Source organism: Sceloporus occidentalis, unplaced genomic scaffold, assembly GCF_023333645.1.
Source record: "Sceloporus occidentalis isolate IW3139 unplaced genomic scaffold, rSceOcc1.0.p SCAF_4, whole genome shotgun sequence".
NCBI classification, from domain to species: Eukaryota; Metazoa; Chordata; class Lepidosauria; order Squamata; family Phrynosomatidae; genus Sceloporus; species Sceloporus occidentalis.
In genome coordinates, this window is record NW_028316984.1 from 69,926,138 (window position 1) to 69,950,031 (window position 23,894).

The 23,894-nt window shown below is 38.8% G+C and overlaps 1 protein-coding gene across 2 annotated transcripts; it reads right to left on the reverse strand.

Annotated features, from left to right (window-relative positions):
• Positions 1–399: 399 nt before the first annotated feature.
• Positions 400–23,818, reverse strand: LOC149313972 (ELL-associated factor 2-like). Of its 2 annotated transcripts, none has more exons than XM_089520269.1 (6): positions 23,627–23,818; positions 20,208–20,302; positions 18,847–18,983; positions 15,774–15,919; positions 13,120–13,383; positions 400–563 (listed from the first exon to the last, which is right to left on the reverse strand). In XM_089520269.1, the coding sequence occupies exons 1-6, from the start codon at positions 23,727–23,729 to the stop codon at positions 535–537; spliced, it is 774 nt and encodes a 257-aa protein (XP_089376395.1). In that variant the 5' UTR covers positions 23,730–23,818; the 3' UTR covers positions 400–534. The 2 variants fall into 2 exon arrangements, with proteins under 2 accessions (XP_089376395.1, XP_089376394.1); XM_089520268.1 differs by lacking the exon at positions 400–563 and adding an exon at positions 7,557–8,275 and having other exon boundaries at positions 23,627–23,817.
• Positions 23,819–23,894: the final 76 nt, after the last annotated feature.

Below are 23,894 nucleotides of genomic sequence, written 5' to 3' on the forward strand. Positions count from 1 at the left end.
AATATATTTGTTCATGAGATTACCTCTCTGTGGTAGAGGGAACAGAGAGGAGATAATATGACTAGCATGAGAACCACGGAATGATTGCAAAGCCTTTTCTGACTCCCAATTCACAGATTTCAAATGGGGGCAGGTGCAAATTCAGACATGAGATAGATTCTCAAATTGCATAAGAAGAACATAAATAGTGAGACTGGGAAAGGTGAACAGGCTGGTGCTTTTATCAATACCTGCCCTTCAGGTACTATATTTTAAAAAGTCATCTATGAACTATCAGGTCTGCTTTAGCAGTTGATTCCAAAAGTGGCTAACTGGATGGCTGAACTAGGTGAACCTTGGGGATACCTTACAATTATATATTTCTAAGAATACAATATTTATTCTGCCCAACAAAAGCAGTGCCTTTCCAATGGTCCAATCCTATGTGCATGAGGCTTTATAAGTGCAATGGGATTCACCCCCAATTACGAGTAAGATTTTAGATTAGATGTTATTTCTGTTTAATGTAGAACTTTGTGTGGATACCAGGAAACCTCAGAAAACTTCTAATCTCTTGTCATCATCTGCAAAAAATAAAAATAAAATATTTTATTGGGATAAAAAATAGTATTAAAAGAACATACATGATACATATAAAGGCAGAAATATAAAAATAACCAAAGAAAGATAGAATAGAGATTGAAAGGAAAATAAAACAATTACTTCCAACTTTCCTAACCATGGTTATACCAATAAAGTTTTATTTCTTCCACTTATCCATTTCATGTTTTTGATGATCATTTCACAAATGAAATATTTCGGATAAGAGCTGACTCAGATGTCATTGTTATACCAGAAGTTGCCAATGGGATGTCCCACAACTCCATAAACAGGATTACACTGGATTAGCTTCAGTTGGTGAATAGACAAACTGCTAGGAAAAGCAAGGAAGACAATTTGTCATCTCAATCCCACTCCTTCTTGACTGGCCATCTAAGGAGAAGATGCAATTTGATTTCAATTACAATATATTATTATTTAATCTCTAGGGGAGGAAAGTTTTCTATCTTGTTGAAAAGAAATGTTGGTACCACCACTACTAAAATATAATCCGCCCCGTACACTCAGGTCAGGGGGTAAAAATCTTTTGAGCATCCCCAAGACAAAATATGTATCAACTGCGCAAAGGGCATTTTCTGTGGTAGCCCCGCAATCTTGGAATGCCCTCCCTGAAGAGCTCCGCTCAGCCCCCTCCCTGGAGTCGTTCAAGAAGAACCTGAAGACTCAGTTATTCCGTCAAGCTTTCTCCCACATGTCCTGACTGTTCCCCCTATGTGTACTGTTGTGTAGTATTGCTGTTTTGTATTGTTTGGATTTTTAACTCTTTAGTAATTTTGATTGATTCTATGTGGATTTTTAATAGTTATGCTGGTTTTAATCGGGGTGTTTTATTGGGATGATTGTTTCTTTTAATCTGTATTATATTATATTTGTACTGTCTGTAAACCGCAGTGATCGCAGGAACGGCGGTATAGAAATAAATTTTCAATCAATCAATCAATCAATCAATCAATCAAAAAAGCCCTTCCTTGGACCCCCTGGATTTAAACAACTATAGACCAGTATCAAATCTCCCTTTTCTAGACAAGATGATTGAAGGAACCATTGCCTGCTGACTCCTTGGTGACACAAGTTAGCTAGACCCATTTTAAACTAGCTTCAGAGGAGGATATCAAGTTGAGACTGCTATGGTTACCTTAGTGAATGATCTTTGCCTGAGCATTGTCAGAAAGGGTGAGTCCCTACAGGTGTTTTTTAACATCTCAGCAGCATTTGATACCATCAGCCGTGTTATTCATTTCCACTAAATCCAACAATTTCCTTAGGCAATCTTCTTGCTTTGGCATCTCTGTATATACAGTGGAACCTCGCCATACGCGGGGGATCCGTTCCGGATCCCGCCGCGTATGGCGATTTCTGCCTATGCTCGAGCCCCATTGTAAACAATGGGGCTCGTGCACGGCGGTGCGGAGGTGTGTGGGGTGCAACGGGCGCACGCGCGGCGCAACATGCACGCGCGCCCTTTCAACTGAATGGGACGCGCCGCCCCTTCTGCCCCGCGCACGCCCAGCGGCTTGAGCGCGTACGCTCAAAGCCGCTTATAAAAAGTCTGCGTATGCGGAGGCGCCACTGTATAACAGTATCACTACCATAATCAAATATTGAAGTAATCTTCCGTACGTCTTCTCTAGGTGTTCATATAGCAGTCCTAATAAAAACATTTCTGGTTTCTGTAAATTCACTTTCAAAATCTTTTTTATCATCTTATGCTTCGGCTGACACACCAGCTGCGCCCTTTCCTGGAAGTAAAGGACCTAGAAACTGTTGTACATTCACTGGTAACCTCACGACTTGATTTCTGTAACGCGCTCTACATGGGGCTACCCTTGTGCCTAGTCCGGAAACTTCAACTAGTGCAAAATATGGCAGCCAGGCTGGTCACCGGAAAAACTAGGAGCAACCGAATAACACCCATCTTAAAATCTCTTCACTGGCTGCCTATTAGTTTCCGGGCACAGTACAAGGTGTTGGTTATAACCTTTAAAGCCCTACATGGTTTGGGTCCAACCTATTTGAAGGATCGCCTGCTTCCATATAATCCGCCCCGCACCCTCAGGTCCTCTGGGAGGAATCTATTGCAGCCTTTAAAAACCAGACTAACTGCTATCTCCCAGATGGCCTTCTCTGCAATTGCTCCCAAACTATGGAACGGTCTGCCAGACGAGATCCGTCAAATTGCCAGCTTAGACAGCTTTAAAAAAGCTGTCAAGGCAGATCTCTTCCGGCAGGCCTTTCCTGAATAAAAGTGCCCAGCCACGGAATGACTGCCCCCCACATCATGTATCAGCCCACTGCTCTGTTCTCGCTGTATTTTTTATTGTGTTTTGAACAGATGTTTTAATTGTAACTTGTTTAATCCTGTTTTAAGGGGGGGGGAATTTGGGATATAAATTTGTAAATGTGGATTTTAACGTGTTGTAAGCCGCTTTGATTGTCCTGTCACAGAAAAGCGGGATATAAATAAGTTTTATTATTTTTTTTATTTTATGTTGCCAATATTTATTTGCTTTGTCACAAGTCCATCACATGTGATAAAAAGTCCCATTTGTTCACACTTCCATCACCAACTCAACATCCCTTCATACATTTTAGGGAGTTTTCAAGAGTTAAATATCTGTACATCATCTTATAATAATCCTCTTTAAGATCATAACGCAAAGTGAATTTTAGTCCCTTAGCCACATATTTCCCCATTAATTCTAATTCCAACAACTTATACATCTAGCCAATCAAATGTTCATCAGATGTACATAACAGTACTCCTGGTCTGTTGCGTGTAACAGAACAAGTCCTATGCCTGATTACTGGAAGTATGCTCAGTGGAAGGTGTATCTGAATGTGTTTAGAGCTACACTTGCAACTTAACTGTGCAATCCAGTATGTGTACTCAGAAATAAGCACCACTAATTTCAGTGAAGCTGGCTTCCATGCAGAATTCAAAGATATAGCTGTGTTAGTCTGGAAAATTAGAATGCAAAGGGATCTTGTTGCACTTTTGAGACTAATTGAAAGAAAGAAGTTGCTAGCATGAGCTTTCCTAGACTTGAGCCTACTTCCCCATGCATGTGACGAAATAGGCTCAAATCTACAAAAGCTCATGCTACCTCCTTTCTTTCGGTTACTGTAGTCTCAAAAGTGCTACAAGATCCCTTTGCATACTTGCTTCCAGGAAGTTAAGCACAAGATTACAGCCAGAGGTCACTTCTAGCAGTGTCAGTTAAAAGATATTGTACAACTATTCCATCTTTCCCTCTGTAATGAATTTTCTGCAGTAAGAAAAAATAAATAAAAGAAACAGTGGGAAAACACACGAGAGTTACAAATTTTTATTTATTTTATTCAAATAATATCACACCTTTCAATATGGGATCCAAGACAGCTTATGGTATATGATCAAAACAAAATATAAAATTATGATATCTGGATAGCTGCATCCACCAAAAAAAAATAAAAATCTATGAACAAGGCAGGGCACAATGAAAGCCTTTTTGGAGAGCACCCAGTACATACCAGTTTAAAGAAGCTTATTGCATATCTGAATGTGATTTCTGTGGAAGTCTACAAACCAGAATAGCTGGGTTACCATTCAAGGACTTTATTTAAGGATCATGGCAATCTCAAGTCTAGTTTTCATGGTCTTACTGTTATGAAGGAGGAGGATATAAAACATTGAGCCAGAAAGAAGTATTGCCTGAAATGTCTCTAATAAATTCAAATGAAAGCAAGGCAAATAACTGGTGTTGTAAATGATCATTGTAACTTGACCTCTCTCATACCTACCAGCATTTTCTTAGGACAACAAAGCTAAGAACATTGTATTACTGCTAATTATATCCATTTGTTATCAGCACTATTTTTGAATTATTTTGCTTTCAAGATTTCTATAAATGTCACATCTATTGGACCTCTCCCATTTTAGGGCTATATGTTCCCCACTGCTTCCATTTCCTTGCTTGTGTGTCCATCTGTATATGTCACATATCATGCATCTGATGAAGTGAGAACTAATTCACAAACAGTCCAACAAATAAGTTTGTTAGTCCAAAGAAGGTGGATAGGTGTGTGTAAATTCTGCAGAACACCACAGGGTGGCTTGCTTGGAAAGATCAGATTTCCAGACAGCCAGTCTTTGGGGGGGGGGGGGGGTCATTACAACCTTCTTTTCATCACTCCTCTAAGTTAATCATCATCACTCATCATAATTAATGACAGCTTTGTCAAGGATTTCTGATAAGGAAATGTATTCCTTCTGTTGACTCAGCTTTTACTGGCAAAACATGCAAACCTTTAAACACCACTGCACTCATCAGAGGGATTCAAGAAGATAAATGGTAACTGTATTTCAGTTTCAAAACTGATTACAACAGTGGAACAACAACTGAGTAGGTCTGGATTACAGGATTTAATTCTAAATCTTGCTGACATTTGTAAAATACTCACACCTCCAGGTAAAGTGCTGACAGATCCCAAGTCTCAATCTCTCAAGTCTCTCAACATTTTTAAAAGAAATGATAACAGCAACAGATTTGAAAGAACAGGTTTGCAGTCACACAATTTTCCATTGCATGAACATTTTACTTTTAGCTTTCTAGCAGTATAATGATGACTGTTCATTTCCTGAATTCAGTAAGAATCCTGATGCAGTATAATAACAGTCTAATCTTTCTGGATTTCACTTCTGTGGGGAAAAGCCAGTTCACAGAGTAACTCAAAAGCTCAAACTGAAAGGCAAGACAAAAACATACTGTTTTCTCTCTTAAGGTACAACACTACTGCATGTTTGCGTGAGCCTTTAAAAAATAAGGGCAATAGTTCTGATAATTTTTTAAAATGACAGAAAAAGTATGCATCCAGTCAAAATTTGACAGATGAAAAGTACTTCTTCACAGAGCACACCAACTACAGATTCGCTGTTTCAACAATCATCACTGCCAACTTGAACCCCTTGAAATAGCCAGTTGAGTAAGAAAATAAATCCTGGTTAGACTTCTGTCAGCTAAGTGAACCTTTAAAATCAGCCCCATCCCCACCCTGTCCCATTTAATACATGTTGTAACTATATTATTCAGAAGCACCAAACATACATTGTATTACCAAGGGAGATTATCTACTGCCAACAAGGTAGGTAACTTGGGCAGGAGTCAGCATATCAACCATGTTATTAGTGTGCACACCCAAAGCAAGAGCTAATTTTTTTCTTTCTGATGGATAACAATTATCTTGTAGCTTTCAAGAACTTGACTGAGCAGTTTTTGGATCTAAATAACTAGCTTTCCCTTATATAGATTTATACATCGTCTATAGAATGCATTTGTTTTGCACTTTATGACAGTCAACACTCAGTTTTGGTCTACTTTTGTAAGGATGGTAAACAGATATTGAAACACCAGTACAAAATGTAAGGCTAAGCTGGTGAATCAAGGATCCAGTTTTATTGAAAGAAACTCATTCCTGACTCATATGGTGACTATATTTCTGTCATCTCACTGTAGCTAGCAGGCTTTATCTGGTTAAAACAGCTGACAGGTTGGAACAAGCAACTGACAAATATAGTAATCAAAACAGGACATCTGTAATTCTGGAAAACTATCCCAAACACACAGACTGTGGGGCCTTTTGTTCTTCAATGTTGAGGCCAAACCCTGCTGAGCTTCTTTGAGAGACTGAGGAAATTTAAGACAGTCATGCCTTTCCTCCACCCAGATGTGGTTTGTTTCTTGGGTGGAAAGACCAGAGTTTGGCAACTCTTTTGGAAAACCACGCAGCCCAGTTCTTCTTTATCTTGTCTAAATTCTGACTGTGGTAACAACAACAAAAAAGATACGTGCAAATTGATGTGCCTTTTCTTGACCACTCTCAAAGGCTCCAGGCCTCTGTGGTTGGCAGTGGTCAATGTGCCAGTTAACAGATCATCTCAACACCACAGAGCAGAGTAAATTCCCACCCACCCACCTCTCTTGGCTGCAAGTAGAGTGTAGCATATGAAGCGTGCCACAGAAGGGCTGAAAATAATATCCATGTATCTCATCAGTTCACACCTCTGAAAGACATCAATACAATTTACCAAGTAACTGGCACAATAAAAAAGTTGTTAGCTTAAGCAGCTTAGAGTTTACTCCTACAGTTCCAAGAATTAACTGAGACGGTATCTGAAATGAACAATACCATGGGTGGGGATAACATTTTCATTTCTTACTTTGTTTCCCACTCACCCACCCCCAATGTCTCTCCTGCCATCCTTACCTTATTTTTTTTCACTTTGAGGTGGGGTGTGGCAATAAACAGTAGAATGACAGGCAAAAAAGAACAGGAGGTAGGAAGCATAGGGAGACGTAGTCTGTGGTGCTCTCTCATACTGCAGGAGCACACATAAGAAGAAAGAAAGCCTGCCTGTGCAGAAAATGAGAGGAGGGTAAAGAGTGGGTAAGAAAAATTGAAGGGAGAGGGATACATGGAGGTAAAGCAGGAGTGAATTACATGTAAGACTGGTGTGAGTGTGAGAACAAGGCAAAGACAAAACAAAAAGGTAGGACAGAAAGAGATTGGGGGAAAGAAAGGAAGTGAAAGAACCTAAGAGGGAGGAAGAGTGGAGAGATGAGAGGAAGCAGCCTTAGGAATAGTATGTGGCCATGCTTTGCTAACCCCTAAATATAAATCTATCAAGTATCATATTTGACATCACAAATGTGCTGGCCATGTTTTATAAACAAATGTGTATTCTATGGCTACACTGTAAAAACAATAATCTGGATAGGAGGGATACAAGAAAAGCAATGCAAGATTGTAGCTATCGACTTTGTACGCCTCATGTATCATCATGATTCTGCCTCTTTAGACATTATTGTGTAAAAGTTCCAACATGTCGTGACTTTTTTGTAGCTAGGAAAGCTACATCTTGTACTATGCCTGTTCCTAAAGAAAAACAGCACATGGGAGTTTAAAGAAAACAACTGGTATCAATTAAATAATAAATATTTTATTATTTATTATTGAACTCTTATCAAAAGACATGCACTGATCTCAACAGAATTTTTAAAAGACAAATGGTGTTAATCAAAATTTATTATAAAGGCAGAAATACTAGTAAGACTCATATGAGACACAACAGATTAGGTAGAACATGGAAATTCAGAAGGTATTGAGCCAAAATAGATAGTGTCCTATTGTTTGGCAACTACTTTTATACAGCTTCAAGGAATAAAACTGTAAGAGATTTCAGTTGTTTGCCCTCTCCTACTTATGCATACAAATATGCAAATTTTCCTACTTATGCATACACATATGCAAATTGTTAAATAAAATCTTGATTCAAAATATGCTTACTATAGACAAGAATTTCCTCCATGTACAATTAACAAATAATGACCCACTGCCTGAAATTTTAAGTAAAAGGAGGTAGTAGAGAATACTCTGGACCCACCTAAAATAATGAATGCCAGAATCCTGAAATCTGAAAAAGCCGTATAAAGTTATGGCAAAAGGAATGCTGTTGAACTTGAAGTCAGAAAAATTAAGTCAGTTTTATTAAAGTTGTTAACATTCTTCTGTCTTTCTCTCTTCAAATGTAGTGCAAAACCAACATTTGTTCTTCGAGGGAAATGATGCCTCTTTAGAACACCACAATGTCCTCAATCATCACTGTCACTTCCAGTTTCACTCAATTGAAGATCATTCCCTAAAATTAAACAAGGAGTCACACCATCAGCTAAAGCAAATATTCTCCTCCCAAAAACACTAGTTTCCATTAATTTTAAGCATTATATGTTATGAAACACTAATCAGATGTAAGTCAGACATATGTTGAGAGCAAAACATGAAGAACCAATTGTCCTGAGCAGGACAAACAGCTAATGGGAGCATTTTTCACTGGGAAACTGTACAGATGAAAGGCTTGTTTAAAGAACCACACAGTACTTGGATCCTACCCGTTCCAGAAGCTGCTTGTTAAAAAGTTAAAAGGAATGATAGATCACATTATGAATCTCCAGTGCCCTACAATCCTAATTCATTATGCTACAGTCACATGATCCACCAGATTACTATTTATCTTTCAACATTGCCTGGTCTTCCCTCTTGAGAAGCTGATATTAAACTTAAATTTGCAAAATATTAAACTTAATGTCAATTCCCATATATGCCACAAATCTTCGGGAGAGTCACATGCTGCCCCTATTAATTCCCATGAAAATCATGCAAAGGGGTTGTTATATCCTAGTTACATTTATATTCATTTATATTCTGCCTTTCTCTCAATAATAAGACTGAAGGCAGCCAACAACATTTTAAAAATAAAAAATTTAAAACTATACGAAAACTTTGATAAAAGTATAAATATAAATGTTAATTAAAAAGCAATTAAACAATTTATAAAGTTGAAACATTAAACATTCAAACCACTGAAATTCATTAAAAGATTATACAAACCATAAAACTGTCTGTCCCCTGTTATTGTCTCAAGTGGCAATTTATGGGGGGAGGGGGGGGAGACAACTGCAGAAGATTGGCAGGACACCACAGTGACAAAAGACCCTCCAGATACAACTCTTATAACACTTTTCCAGAAAGAAGTAATTTATACTGCATTCTAAAAACAGCTTTCATATACACCTTGGTACTACTACAGGATATTCTCATGGATTACTCTGAAGAAGAAATCTGCTTTCTCTTTCAGTATCATGGGATGTATGAATAAAAGCAGATATCTAAATATAAAGATACAGAACACTTACTATCAGAAGGACAGAGCCTCTTGAGCTAATTGCCTTATTTTCCAATAAGTTTTCTGATGTAGCTTTTCTAGAGTCAGTTCAAGGGTAGTAAATGGACTGTAGGGTTGCACGAAAAGACAAAGAAACCATGTGGCAATTTATGGCACCTGCAGTTTACCCACTGCCAGCATGGGCTCGCCAAAGAGAGATGTCTGGACCTATCCTATGTGGAAATGCCATAGGAGACTGAGCTTGTGACCTTCTTTACACAAACCAGGTTCTCTACGACTGTGCTATGCACTGTACACAAAGGGATTAATACTGTTAAGGGGCCACTTGCTGGTTGGTGGGGTTGAAGCCCAAGGCAGATGGAACTGCGACTGAGCCAAAGTTAGGCAAGTCTCTCCCTTTTCTCCCTCTATGACCCCAGCCTCTCTTCTTTTCCTTCTATCAAGTTTCTAGGGAAGAAACAAATCATTTTTGCAGAAGCCTGAATTGATCGCTTGTTAGGGCTTTTTAAATTAGGCCAAGTGCCACAGGCAGTCTTATAAACACAAATTTCCAACATCTATTGATATGTAAGGCTGTTGCATGACATTTCTCAAGCACATTGCACAACAAGCACTGAACTTGGGAGAATAAGGGTCTATTCCCCCCCAGGACTCCTAGGGACATTTTGGGCCATTAACCCCTTTTCAACCTGACCTACCCTCATAGGATTGTTGAGAAGATTGCTATATAAATTACCTTAAGCTATTTGCAGGAAAGACAGGATATAAACAAACGTAACATATACATAATTGATGGAATGGCTTCTAAAGTCATAATGAATACCCTTTGGGAAAGGTTACTTGTGCAGAATCTCACTCCTGTCAGACTGGTTGCAAGATAGTTCAAAGCTTTTCTTATTACTGATAGGTCTCAAAGAAATAGTAAAACAACAGGTCTACAGTTGTCAAAGGAGCCACTACTCTTACAAGTAGTAACAATTCAATATGGAACGTTGACGTAGAACATTCAATCACAAGAACCTACATCCAAATCCATGTCCCTGTCTTATTTTTCAAACTTACGCCCCTAATTCCATCAAAATGACTTCATGGAACTTTTTTTAAAAAAAAGAAAAGCAGCTATTGTAGACTGTTGTAGCTAACAAAGATTTTCACAGCACCTTACAGATTGGGGTGAGAATTGTGTGGCACCCCAGATGTTGCTGGACTGCAATTCCCAGTATCCTTCAACAATTAGCTATGCTGGCACAATAGATGGAATTTGTAATCTAACAGCATCTGCAGAACACGCAATTCCCACCTGTCTCAGATTAATAAATTCATTGTGGCTAAAACTCAGAAAAAGTAATTAAATTCATTCATATCCTCCCTACACAAAACATGAAATCCACTGGCTGCCTGATTAACAGAGAAGGATTAGAATTGGAGGAAATGCATCACATGGCTCTGTACTGGTTAGTTTAATTTCAGTATGAATCTTGTATTTCAGAACCAAGAGAGTAAAGAAAAGAAACACTGAGGCCCTACCCAAAATGGAGAAATGGAATGGGCCATGATTTCTTTAAGGAAGGAGACGCTTAGGCAGCCAAGCCCCTTTTAGGTCATGCCTTTTAGAGCTAAAGCCTGGCATTCACCACCCACCTCTCTTTACTGACCAGTGTACAAGCTGGAATCTTTTTGGGTGGAGGTTTTGTGACTCTTTTCAATTCTCCTTTAATCGTTACTGATTTCATTCTAGTATCTATTGTATTATTTGTGGTGAGCAGTAATGAATCCCTTTATATTCCTTTGGTATTTTTTGTTTTGCTAAGACCAGGGGTAGGCAACCCTTTTGAGCCGGGGGCCGGGTTGCTGTCCCTCAGACAACCGGGGGGGCCGAAGCCAAAAAATAAATAATTAATTTTTTTTTTTGAAAAATTAAATAAATAAATAAACCGGGAGAAATGTAGGACAAAATTTTAAATGGAGGGCACTTTTAAAATAAAAAATGGAGGACACGTGAAAAAATTTGCTGATTTTTAAAAAAATGTTAAGATAAATGCATGTTTCTGAGGCTTCTATAGACAATTGCCCCACTGTGCCCCTCACGCGAGACGCCAAAGGCCCCGGCGGCAATCGGTGGCAGGACCGGGCTGGGGCCGGTCCCAAGGCCTCGCCGGGCCGCATCTGGCCCGCGGGCCGCAGGTTGCCTACCCCTGGCTAAGACAGTGCTGTGTACTTGCATAATTAGATTTTTAAAATCTCTTATCCCTCCCCCACCCAGCTTCTCCCCCTCACTTCCCTTTGTCCATGTCCCCTTCTGCTTTACACCTCCTTTCTCTTCAGTGGGTCACACATTCACTATAAATCCCAGGGCTTGCTCTGAAACTAATGATTTAACAATAAACATAATTCTATGAACTAAAAGTTTTCAGTTACTGTACTATGGGAAGGAATTAATCTTCCCTTTTCTAATTATTAAGATTAACAAGTTAATTTTCAGACCTAACATTCCAAGCTCCAAATGGCATAAGCTTTTATGGAAGCAATCACTTCAAGGATTTATGCCATAATAAATTTATTAGTCTAAGGTACCATGATAATCTTTGCTGTAAAGGGGGATGTGACACAAAGAACACAACGCACCATCTTTAGATGGTTTTTAAGATGGCGTTGGTTGTATAGTTAATAAATGCACTCGCCTCTGAGCTTGCATCACATCTTCAAAATAAGAATGGTGGGATACAGACCGCCCAAAAAGGGCAGTCTATCCACACCTTGTTTTGCTGCGCAAGGGAGCCGCAGTGGACAAACCGCATGGCTCCCTCACACAGCAAAAAGAACCCTTAAAAAGTGGGTTCTTCTTGCACCGCGTTTGTGACGCCACAGTGCGTCAATGGAGCACTTGCGGCATCACAAAGACACTAGGACGTGAGGCCAGTATGGGCGGTGCGCCCTCGGCCAACTCCTAGTATGTGACGGGGGCGCACTTTAGGCCTGTCTGGAGAGGGACAATAATCCCTGTCCCTCTCCCTAGCTTCAATTCTGAAGTTAGAATGAATAATGGAAGCTTTCTGATTTGATCCAGCAGTATTGAAACATTGAGCATCTCAGAAATGTAGCAGCCAAGTAATCCCCCATCTTTCTTCCAGTCTTGGAACTAGGAGACACCATACAACTGCAGGTAGCATTTTTCTATACCTTCAAGGTTGCAAAGATGATGAACCAAGGGTTCATTATACTTAACAGATAGCAGTGAAAAACCAGCAGCAAGTGAAAACATGGAACCCTATCCATTCAGCCTTTCTCAGACTGATGCCTTCCAGATGTTTTGAACTTCCATTTCTCATCAGACCAAGCCAACATGGGCAATGGTTAGGAATTTCAAAGCTACAGTCCAGATCATTTAGAGGGCATGTGATTGATGAAAGGATTCTGTATGTAATCTAGATCTATGTCTGAAGGTAAACAGTTCTTACCCTAAAAATAGATCAGGCATTTTACTGAAAGCTAGGTCATGTTGTAATGAAGGGAGTTGCTTTTGAGATGTTTGAATCCGTCCAGAAAAAATTACTGATTTTAATTGCAGTGTATACAATTCAGAGGCTGCCAGTCCCATCTATGACTGTAAATACTATAAGCTACAAATCATCAGTGGCTGAAGTACCTTTTATCTTAGCTTCTTATCCCAACCTCAGTAGGCCAAACCCTTTCAATACAGACATGATTTAAGTTACATGAAAAAAGCTATAAAATCATGTGGTTTCCTTTCACATTCCTCACATCTGACTCAATCATCCTACTCTCCTTCATGCACTTACGTAGTGTGTTCATCAAGTGGCCACTTCCCTCTTGACTTCTGTGGTATCCAGCATCCATATCTGGGAAGACTCGTTGTGATGCCATCATTGTGGGAGGCTGTAAGCATTGGTGTGACGTTGATGAGGGAAAGGATGGCTTTGCTTCTTCATCTTCTGAATCACTGGAACTATTTTCACTGCTTGAGGAAGAGGATGAACTCTTTGATTCAGAAGAACTGTCAGAGCTACTCATTTCCTCTATAATTTTAGCTTCTGCCTTTAGCTCTGAAAGTAAGATTTAAATGGAGAAACAAGGCTTTTAAGATTAAGAAGACATTCACCAGTTTAATTACAGTCAGCACTCCATATCCACGGATTCTTTATCCACTGCTTGAAAATATTCAATATATATATATAAATATATAAATTCCAAAGAGCAAACCTTGATTTTGCCATTCTATTTAAGGGACACCATTTTACTATCTATTTTATTTAATGGGACTTGAGCATCCACGGATTTTGGTATCCATGGGAGGCCCTGGAACCAAACCACAGCAGATATCAAGGGCCCACTGTACTTTATATTCACAAGATTCAATTTTCAAAACCTAATTAAGTACAGGGGAATGAACAGTATGTAAAGACAAGTTTTGTATGCCAGTGTGGTGTAGCAGTTAGACTATTAGATTTAGAATGGACATGCCAAGTTCAAATAAATTCTTTGTTAACAAAAAGAATACACCACATGAAGGAAGAAGAAAACACCCAGACACATAGGAAACTATTAAATTAAGCCTTAAATATTTTGAATTGGAATATTTCTCCTAGTTTTGGGGCAGTATATAAGAATAATCCTTCCAGGCGGAAGGAATAAGACCATCAGGCTACCAGACTGCTACATCATAATATTCTTTAGCCAACAAATTTTCTTCTAAAAACTACTGAACTAAATTCAATGGGAATAAAGACATTTGAAAATTTTATTGGTACAGATAAAAGAAAATTATTATAGATTGATTTGGAAATGGTATTTGACTCCAGTGAGAATACATAATATTGATAAGAATAATTCAAAAAATTGTTGGAGAGGAGGCTGTCAAGAAGTAGGGTCATACATGCAATGCATATGTGGTGGCAATGTAAATATGTACAAAATTTTGGGGGAAAAGTGATATTAGAAATATAAAATGTTATGAATATAAAAATAGATATAAGACCGAGTATAGTTTAGTTATCATTATATAACTTAGAGAAATGCAAAAAAGAAGAAAAAGATTTGGTAACAAGTTTGCTTACAGCAGTGAGATTAATTATAGCAAGGCGTTGGAAAACGAAAATAAATGTAGAAGTGGAGGATTGGTATAAGGAGGTATGGATATTAGCGATTAATGATAAATTGACATGTAAATTGAAAGTTAAAAAGGACTATGGAAAAGAAATGATTTTGAAGGGATTTGGAAAGAATTTATTGAGAAAGCATTGAGAACTAGGTTTATGTTGCAGTTTTCTTTGAAACTTCCCTTGACCTCAATGAGTAATGGAAATTAATCTCCAACTGACTAGTACCTTGAATCCTTTGCATTAAATATAGGATGGGGCAAATAATTCTACTGGCTCATTCAACTGGATGGAATTCTGTAAACATATCTGTGCAGAATACTTGGTTGCCTACACTGATGAATGTGAGGTTGTAATAAATGGTATCTACTCTGAATGCTTTAAACTTTGTGTTAACCACTTTGTAAAGGGTGCTCCACCATCATGTTGGAAAGTCTATTCCCAGAAAAATTACAGATACATATGACTGAAAAGGATGTGAAAATCTCAGTTTGTGTTTGCATGCATTGAAGGAGAAGTTATAAGCCAGAAGGTGGGGATATCCAATCCCACTCCAATAGGAATCTGGAGCATCAGCCTAGTTCTCAGAGATAGTAAGCTAGGTGAGAATCATGTTGCTCTCTAGATGCTGTTGGGTTGCAACTTGCAGCATTTTTCACTATTGGCTATGCTGAATGAGGCTACTAAAATTTGGAATTCAACAATACCTGGATGGCAGCATAATTCCCACCCTCATGGTAAGTTTACATCTGGGCTTTGTCACTTCAGTCTACAAGTAGGACCTCACATTGTGAACTGGTCCTGTACCAAGAAAAATCCCTCCAACCACAAATCTACTACATATAGGAGAAGGCTAAAAGACCTCCCCCCCCCCGTAGGCATATATATATATAGAGAGAGAGAGGGGGGGGCATGTGCACGTATTTATGTTTTACCAAGAGCCCCCACTATCTGAATGATGCAGCCCAAAAAGGCTTTCCAATGAAAGCTTTTCAATGAAAATTAGGCCATAGACTATTAACACAAAAACTTCAAATTACAGTGGTACCCCGGGATACGAATTGACCGCGTTACGAAATTTCCAGGGTACGAAAAAGTTAGATTTAAAAAAACTGTTCCGGGTAACGAAAGATTTTTCGGGTTACGAAATTAATTTCAGCGCGAAATTCAAATCGGAAGCCGCGGCTAGCGGCTTTCCAGCGCCTTTTCGGGTTGCGAAATGTATCGGGTTACGAACGGCGCCGCGGAACGAATTAATTTCGTAACCCGAGGTAGCACTGTACAGAATAACCTTAAAGCCTCCAGAACCCCTTAATCAACAGCCATTTACAATTTACCTCTTTCAATATCATCCATAAGACAAGGTGGGGACATCTTCTCTTTTTGTGGAGAACATTTAACACTGTTTGGAATTTTATTTGCATTTCTCATTAGCTGTTGTTGCTGCTCAATACGAGACTGGACTTTACTGCTTCCTTCACCTCTGCAAGAAAGGATTTTTTTTTTAAAGTCACACACCAGGATGTTGTGGCAATGGCTGTACTTTTGTTTCCAAATGAATTTGGTACAACTGACAGTACAGCAGTACAAATGAATAAGAAAACTCTTATGTGAACGACTTTAACTAGTGTCATCTTCAGAGGCCTATGGCTGGGTGCCTCAAATGAGAGATGGACTTAGTGATGTGCATCCCACTACTCAATTATGGTATTTCCTCCCCAGAGAATCTTACTAGCACTTTCCTCATGCTGTTTTGGTGTCAGGTAATAACAGTTTTTAAAAAAGATTTAGGGAGCTAGTTATGTTTAGCCTGGAGAAGAGAAGGTTAAGAGGTGATATGATAGCCCTGTTTAAATATTTGAAGGGATGCCATACTGAAAATGCAGCAAGTTTTTTTTCTGCAGCTCTAAAGAATAGGACCCGGAGCAATGGATTCTAACTAGAGGAAAAGAGATTCCACCTAAACATTAGGAAGAACTTCCTGACAGTAAGAGCTGTTCAACAGCGGAACACACTCCCTCGGAGAGTAGTGGGGCCTCCTTCTTTTGGGGGGGGGGGGTTAAACAGAGGCTGATTGGCCACCTGTCAGGGGTGCTTTGATTGTGAGTTTCTGCATGGCAGGGGCTTGGACTGGGTGGCCCTTGTAGGCTCTTCCAAGTTTATGATTTTATGTGTTTCCAGGCTTTACTTCCTTAACAGAAAATTTGGTACCAGATGCAGTAATTATATGGAAAGAATAGGTATAGGTTCCTATACCATAAAAAGAAGAGCAATTTAGTGTGTTTCAGTAAACTGTCCAAAACTAACAATATGCATGTGTCAAATGGAACAACCAAGAAACAACCAAACCTGTGTCAAATGAAACAACCAAGCTTTGCATAACTAAACAAAAAATATTATTATTATTATATTCATCTGTATCCCACTATTTTCCCAAAACTGGAAGTAGGAGCAGCTCAACAATATTAAAAGAACAATACAATTTAAAAATTGTATTTTGAACAATACAATTAAAAAGTAAATTATTTTGAACTTTTTGGAGACCTCTTGAAAGTTTCTTTTAAAATGCATCGAGGAAGGATTTATTTTTCTTTCACCAACCTTCACCTTTCTTATGGTTTCAGTTTTGGTGGCCAGACTTTAGAAAAACACACACACATATAAATAATGCTATTCAGTGGGACATTGGTATCCGCAGACTTGCCACCTGTGGATTTGAGCATCCCTGGATAACAAGCCCCCGTTGTCCCCAATGGTGTTCTATGTGGCCACGCTGCCATTAGGAACAAGGGGACTTGAGCATCTGTGGATTCTGGTATCCGTAGGGGGAGGGGTCCAGACACAGAGAATATCTGCAGTCAAGAAATTATAAGAAGACCAAGAATGGGGAGGACAGCTATAAGAGAACTAGAAAATATTCTAAAATGTAAAGACATACAACTGAGCACGAAAGTTAAAATCATACAAGCCATTGTACTCCCTATTGCCATGTATGGATGTGAGAGCTGGACAGTTAAGAAAGAGGATAGGAAGAGAATTAATTCATTTGAGATGTAGTGCTAGAGAAGAGTGCTGAGGTTACCATGGACAGACAAGAAATCAAACAAATGGGTCCTAGAGCAGATCAAACCAGAAATCTCTCTGGAAACCAAGATGACTAGTTTGAGGCTGTCTTACTTTGCCACATCATGAGGCATGACTCACTGGAACAAACAATAATGCTAGGAAAGGAGGAGGGAAGCAGAAAGAGCTGAAGTTAGATAGATGGACTCTATTAAGGAGGTCATGATATGAATTTGCAGGACCTGTGCAGAGCAGTGGAGTCTTGGAGATGTCTCATCTACAGGGTTGCCATGGGTCAAGATTGATTTGAGGGTGGATAACAACAACAACAACAACAACAATATGCCTAATGTAAATAAAATGTTATTGCTAATCTGCCTAGGTTCCTGTGAAATAGCCTTCAACCACCATCACCAGAATTCAGGCAAATAAATAAACATGCAATAGTCGGCAGGATTCAGGAAAGTTGCTAGCACATGCTCACACATATTACATGAAATCAGATTATGCAGATTTAAAGCAACATGAGAAAGATTTAGATCTTAATTACTCTGGCCTAAAACAGTCCACGACTTCCAAACTTAAGTGCATTTCTAATATTTTTAGCTTGCTTTTTGAACTTGCAAAGTTTTTCATGTGCATTTATGTCATGCAACAGAACCTGATAAAATTATTTACTGGTTAAAACTAACTTTATTTTTCCCTAACAGTAAGTTAAGGAAGAAGTAGAATCTACTGACATGAGTAGATTACAGCTCCTGCTACAAGGCCTCAGTTGTAATTATTTCATAGGAATAGATTTATACAAAATTTCAGCCTAATTCTGAGTTCTTAATGCACGGATATATATCTATATTTGTGTGAGATGGAGGCTTCCAAGGAGGCCTAAAGTGCTTTATAGATTTTTCAGATGCTTACTGAAGGGACAAAGACAGGTTTCCATCTTGTGATTCAATGGTCTTCAGCAGATAGACGTCACAGCAAAGCACTGATGAGAGGAACTAGCCTTGGTTAGCTTTGGGCCCCTGCACTACTTTTCTTCCTCTAGCAAAGCTGTGATGGAGATTTGAAGCTTTTTGCTCCCAACTGCAACTAAACATGGTTTAGCATTCAGTGCTCCCCGCATTGTGATCGGACTTGTGGGGAGGGAAAGGAGACCATTACAAACTCAAGTTTTGCCTAGGATGCTTCCCATGAAGACTGAGATGTCAACATACAGCTATTCTTTAATCCCATTGCTAAAAATATGGTACTCAGATTTTTGGTTTTCCAACACAGACACACCAACACTTAATCATTATGAAAATGTTACATTGAGAGGAACAGCTTTTCCAATTTTCAACCTACCTGGTTTTCTTCACAGTGATATTGCTACTAAGCTTTTCTAATCTACATTCTCCGGTATCATGGTTGATTATCAAGATGCATTCCTTTTGATATTGCTTCTTGGAACCCTTAAAAACCGTTACAGGTGGAGTAGAACCCTATTTTAAAATCAGAAGACAATTACTTCTGCTGCTGATTTTTTAATCAGTTGAAACAGCTATATATGTTGCAGTTAAGAATCCTGTACATTCCACAACACTTTGTCCCAAGAACATTTTTTCAGTATTATAAAAGGAAGCTCAGGTTACAAAATGGATTGACTTGTCACAACAAAACCAATGCTTTAAAAATCTTTCAGGGTTATTTGCAAGATCTTGAAGTCAGCCCAGGGGAGGTTTGACTCATTCTCCTAGCTCATTATTAGTAGTGACTTTCAGCCCAGCTGCGTAATTACCATGCTTCCTCATTAGGAAACAGTCAGAAAGTGATTCCTTGCTGGCATCAGCAATCACAAACAACTATTAGCACAGACTGAACTATCACCTCATTTTGAGGAGAGTTTTTACCAATATAACATGGCAATAGGAAACTTTCCTAAACTAGATGAACTTGCAATTGTCATTCAGGCACATACTTTTTCCAGTTACATTTGATTAAACATTAGCACAACTATTTTCTATTCCTAACCTATTATTCCTTGAGAATATTTTGGTATCTTTCAAACTGAAGATGAGTCTATTTCAACAAAATCATGGCCTTCAACAAATTCTCATTTGCAAAAAATGTGAACATACATCAGAAGACCACAATTCTTTCTACCCAGAAACTAAAGTAAAGAAAGGATGCATCGCCAAGCAAACTATGAGGAAGGGAAATATCCCCAGGCTACTGCTCAACTGTTCCAGAAACACATGCTAGAAATATTAGATTTTTCTGTACAACCATAAGTAGAAAACATGATATTTTATATTTTAACAAAAGATTCAAAAAGAATGGTGCAAAAGTAAAGCTGTTCTTACTCAGTTTTGAACCATTTTTAAAATCACCCTTTACACTATACTGGATTCTTCATTTCAAAGGCAAATTCCAAGATTTTTAGTACAATTCCAGTGAAAATATTTATAACTGTAAACATATATAGCACACCCCAGATTAACCATGTATAATAGTATAATTTGTCCCAAACACTTTGTTTTGGGAATTTATCATTTTATAACTGTCTCTCAGATACTTCAAATCTTCCTTAAGCTGTAAGGAGTTCATAATGGTTTAAAAAGGCTGTCTAACACAGATATGCTTTACTTAAGTCTTCATGCAATAAAAGTCACTGTGGTTTAAGACATCAGCTATGCCTCTCCTTTCAAGGAATGAAGAAAGCTTACCTCAATATTTGGTAAAGTGATTGTCACCTGTTCACCTTTACCAACCTCAAGGTCTCCTTCACAAGATGTATCAATTGATGCAGGCTTGAAGTCATCTAAGAAAAAAAGAAAACAAACACTGTTCATAATTTTCAGGATTGCAACACTGATCAGGTCAGAAGAGGGAGAGAAATGCTGGTGTCTTTTCTAGTGATGCATTGTGTGCCACGTGTAGTTTAGACTCTTCCACAAGAATATGCAGAAGCTACACAGCCCAGAAGATTTCCTCACTACCTATTGTTTTCAAGCTGTAGTTTTATCAAATTTTGTCAAGTAATTTTAGATGGAATACAGCTGTTGATCTCTAACACATTATCAAGTTCAGGAAAGAATAGCAATAATCAATATTCACGAAAGAAAAAGTCTACAAAAGTTGACACTGAGTAGAAACATAAATGACCATAAAAACCAGGACAAATCAATCCCCTAACAGTTACACATACAACCTGAATTTAGTCCTTTCCAAAGGACTGTAAACAAAGCTTGTTTACTGCTGGGGCAATGTTGCTTTTTTGTGTAACATCTGTTGTGGTATTGACTGCTAACTGAACCTGTTAAAATACTTTGTACAATGTCAAATGATTATCACGTTTTAAATAAATACACCTCCACATACTTGGGAAATAAACTATGTTTAAGTTTCAACCCAAGATTAGCAATTTTCTTATAAAACAAACACAACTCTTTAATGTATAACCCTATATGTATTTATTAAGGGGTATACCTCAGTAAAGACCATAGGAGTTACTTCCAAGAAACCTACAAAGGACTATGTAGCAAATATTATTTATTGGTACCCATGGAAGAATGTGCATAGTTTTAGAGATGTTAATCTTTGATCCTGCTGGGCATAAAAGCCATGATTTTTGACAGTCAGTGCCTGAATTACTCTTCTAAGAACAGTAGAGATTGCAGAATTAAAGTGTATGGAAGAAAACTACACAGTCTACAAAAATATAAACACAGAAAGCTTTTCCTTCTTTTATATCCTTCATAAGCTGAACCATAAAAGCTGGTGCTATTGCTAAGGTGCCTTTTTTTAGATTTATGTGGCACAACCTGTTATTGGGTAACATCTGGCAACTCTCCTGACCATCTGATGCTCCTTTCCCTGAACCCAGACATTATCTGACAGGTTTCCCCACTTCACTACTGATCACCTCCCATTTAGGTTTGTTGATTTTTCTTTTTTTTAAGTGTTTGCTTCTTAGAAACACAACAGGTTCTTGGAGATAGTGGAAACCACTGAACAAAACTGGTATTTGGTAGGAATTTAACATCAGCATAGGGCTAGCTCTTACAAACCTTCTTTGGAGTTTATCAGACAAGGGAAATTGGAAGTATAATGCAATGGCAATCCAAACGCAATCATGGGGTTTCACGTTATTGCGTGATATCCTACCACATGCAATTTTGGGCAACGGCAAGTCAATTCAAACGCATCTTGAATTCACATAAATTAGCTGAACTAGCGAATTCACATGAATGCGTTCTGGCCTCACTTCCTTTTCATTCAAAATTAAGAGAAATTCCTCCCATGTGATAAACTCCTTTGTGAAGGCAATAATTTTTTCCCCAATTATTGACTCCTCACTCCCTCATTGCTTTTGCAAAACAGAGAAGTACAACTCTTACTCTTTCAGATTAATTAAACAAACACACAGCCCAAAGTGTCCCTTGCTTCCAAAATATCCCACCCAGCATTATTTTAAGCACAAATGACATTATTCTGCACTTTTAAAGATTGATATCACAGGTTTTCGTGAAGTAATAAGGGTGGGGAAAAGACAGATCTTGAAGTTAACTTGTAAGACGATTTTTGATTCTCAGTTGTTTAGTTGAGAATCTAGTAACGAAACAAGGCCATAAATGGTATCCCTGAAATAAAGCCAGGTTGGGGCAATGCAGACTTATTTATTTAGTGCTTGACATTGTGAGTCTTTGGCACCTGGCTCTCCTTACAAGGTCTCAGGGTTCCAGTCATATACAAAGTAGGACCTGCCACAAAAATCTGTCCCACGAGAGCCAACTATGAGTCTTGTGTAGAGTTATATCCATTCAATCAATGAGAGAATTCAAAGATATAGCCTTGTTAGTCCGTAGAATCAGTATGTAGAGAGATCTTGTCGCAAAAGTCTTACAGTCTCCAAAGTGCTACAAGCCCTCTCAATCAATGAGAACTTGATTAGGATTTCTGCAAGCGCCACTGATGCAAGAGGTCTATCTGAGCTGGGTGTTGCAACTGGATAGGGCCATTTAAGTCTTTTAGTTTTTTACACAGGCATCCTTTATCCCCTACTAATATGACTGACTATGGCTCACTCAAACTCTTCTCAATTTTAGGCGTTAATGAAGGAAACCTGAGGATCAAACGCTTTGTCATACAGCGCTTTCTTCTACCTTCTGCTTATTGCCAGGTGCTGGTGCTGCCACACTGCAGAATTACAGCATCTACACTGCCAAAACAACACAGTTCGACACCCCTCTAAGTGCTGTGGCTCCATCCTGTGCAACCTGTACTTTTAACAAGGTCTTTAGCCTTCTCTGCCAAAGAGCGCTGCTACTTCACAAAACCACCAACACGGCAATTCCATAAGAGTGGAACCGTGGCAGTAAAACTGCATTATTTCAAGAGTGCAGGTGAGCCCTTAATGCGCCGCTTTAACAGTCATGGCTCCATGCTCTGGAATCCTGGGACATTATCCTCCTCTGCCAAAGAGTGCTGCTGCCTCATGAAACTACAAACCCTGGGAACTTGTAGGATGGGAACATGGCAGTTAAAGCAGCGTCAAGCTTCATTATTTCCCGTGTGTGTGTGTGTGTAATATATATATATATATATATATTTGTACATATATTATACATATAATACATAAATGTCTATATATATATATATATAATTTGTGTATGTAGTATATAATATATACACATATTATATATATTTATATATAATTAGATTACATATATATATATTTATATCTATTATATAATAGTGTATCTATATATATATATTATATATATATTGTATTTTATTATATATATATATATGTATAATATATATAGATGTTTTTCATATTAAAAGTATATATATATATATATGTATGTATGTATAGAATACTTGACAGAACTACATCCCAGAGCCCCGCAGCGCTGAGCCGTGGCAGTTAAGGCGGTGTCCACCTGCCGTATTTCAACAGTGCAGACGGACCCTTAATAAACCGCTCTGGGCCCCACAACAAACTCCAACTCCCAGAATTCCATAGCCTTGAGCCAGGAAAAGAGTTAAAGCGGTACCAAACCGGGTTATTTCTCCAGTCTGGACGCAGCCTCAGAGGCCCCTCCTGCGCCCGCCCCCCCGGCGCCTCTCCAGCCTGACTCACAGCGCACGGTGTGGAAAGCACAGCGCGGCTGCCTCTCGAAACTCTCCCCGAGGAGCAGGACGCGTTCCTTGCAGTCGAAGAGCGGACGGGGCGCCCCGTTCATCCCCCTCCCCTCGCTCCTGCCTTTGCCTTTGCGACCTTCCCCAGCGACGCCTCAGTCGCGACTGATGTTCTCCTTTCCTCGGCCAGCTCTCGCTTCACAAGGCAACGCCCCCTTCCTCTCTCATTGGTCCGCTGAGCCGAAGGGCCGGAGGCGCTTCGGCTCAGC

Excerpts from the sequence above, each read along its gene's own strand:
- LOC149313972 (XM_089520268.1), bottom strand. The coding sequence starts at position 23,729 with ATGAACGGGGCGCCCCGTCCGCTCTTCGACTGCAAGGAACGCGTCCTG. Across the intron at positions 15,920-18,846 it reads ATCACTGTGAAGAAAACCAG|AGGTGAAGGAAGCAGTAAAG; the intron begins GTAGGTTGAAAA and ends CCTTTCTTGCAG. Across the intron at positions 8,276-13,119 it reads CCACTTGATGAACACACTAC|GGAATGATCTTCAATTGAGT; the intron begins GTAAGTGCATGA and ends GTTTAATTTTAG.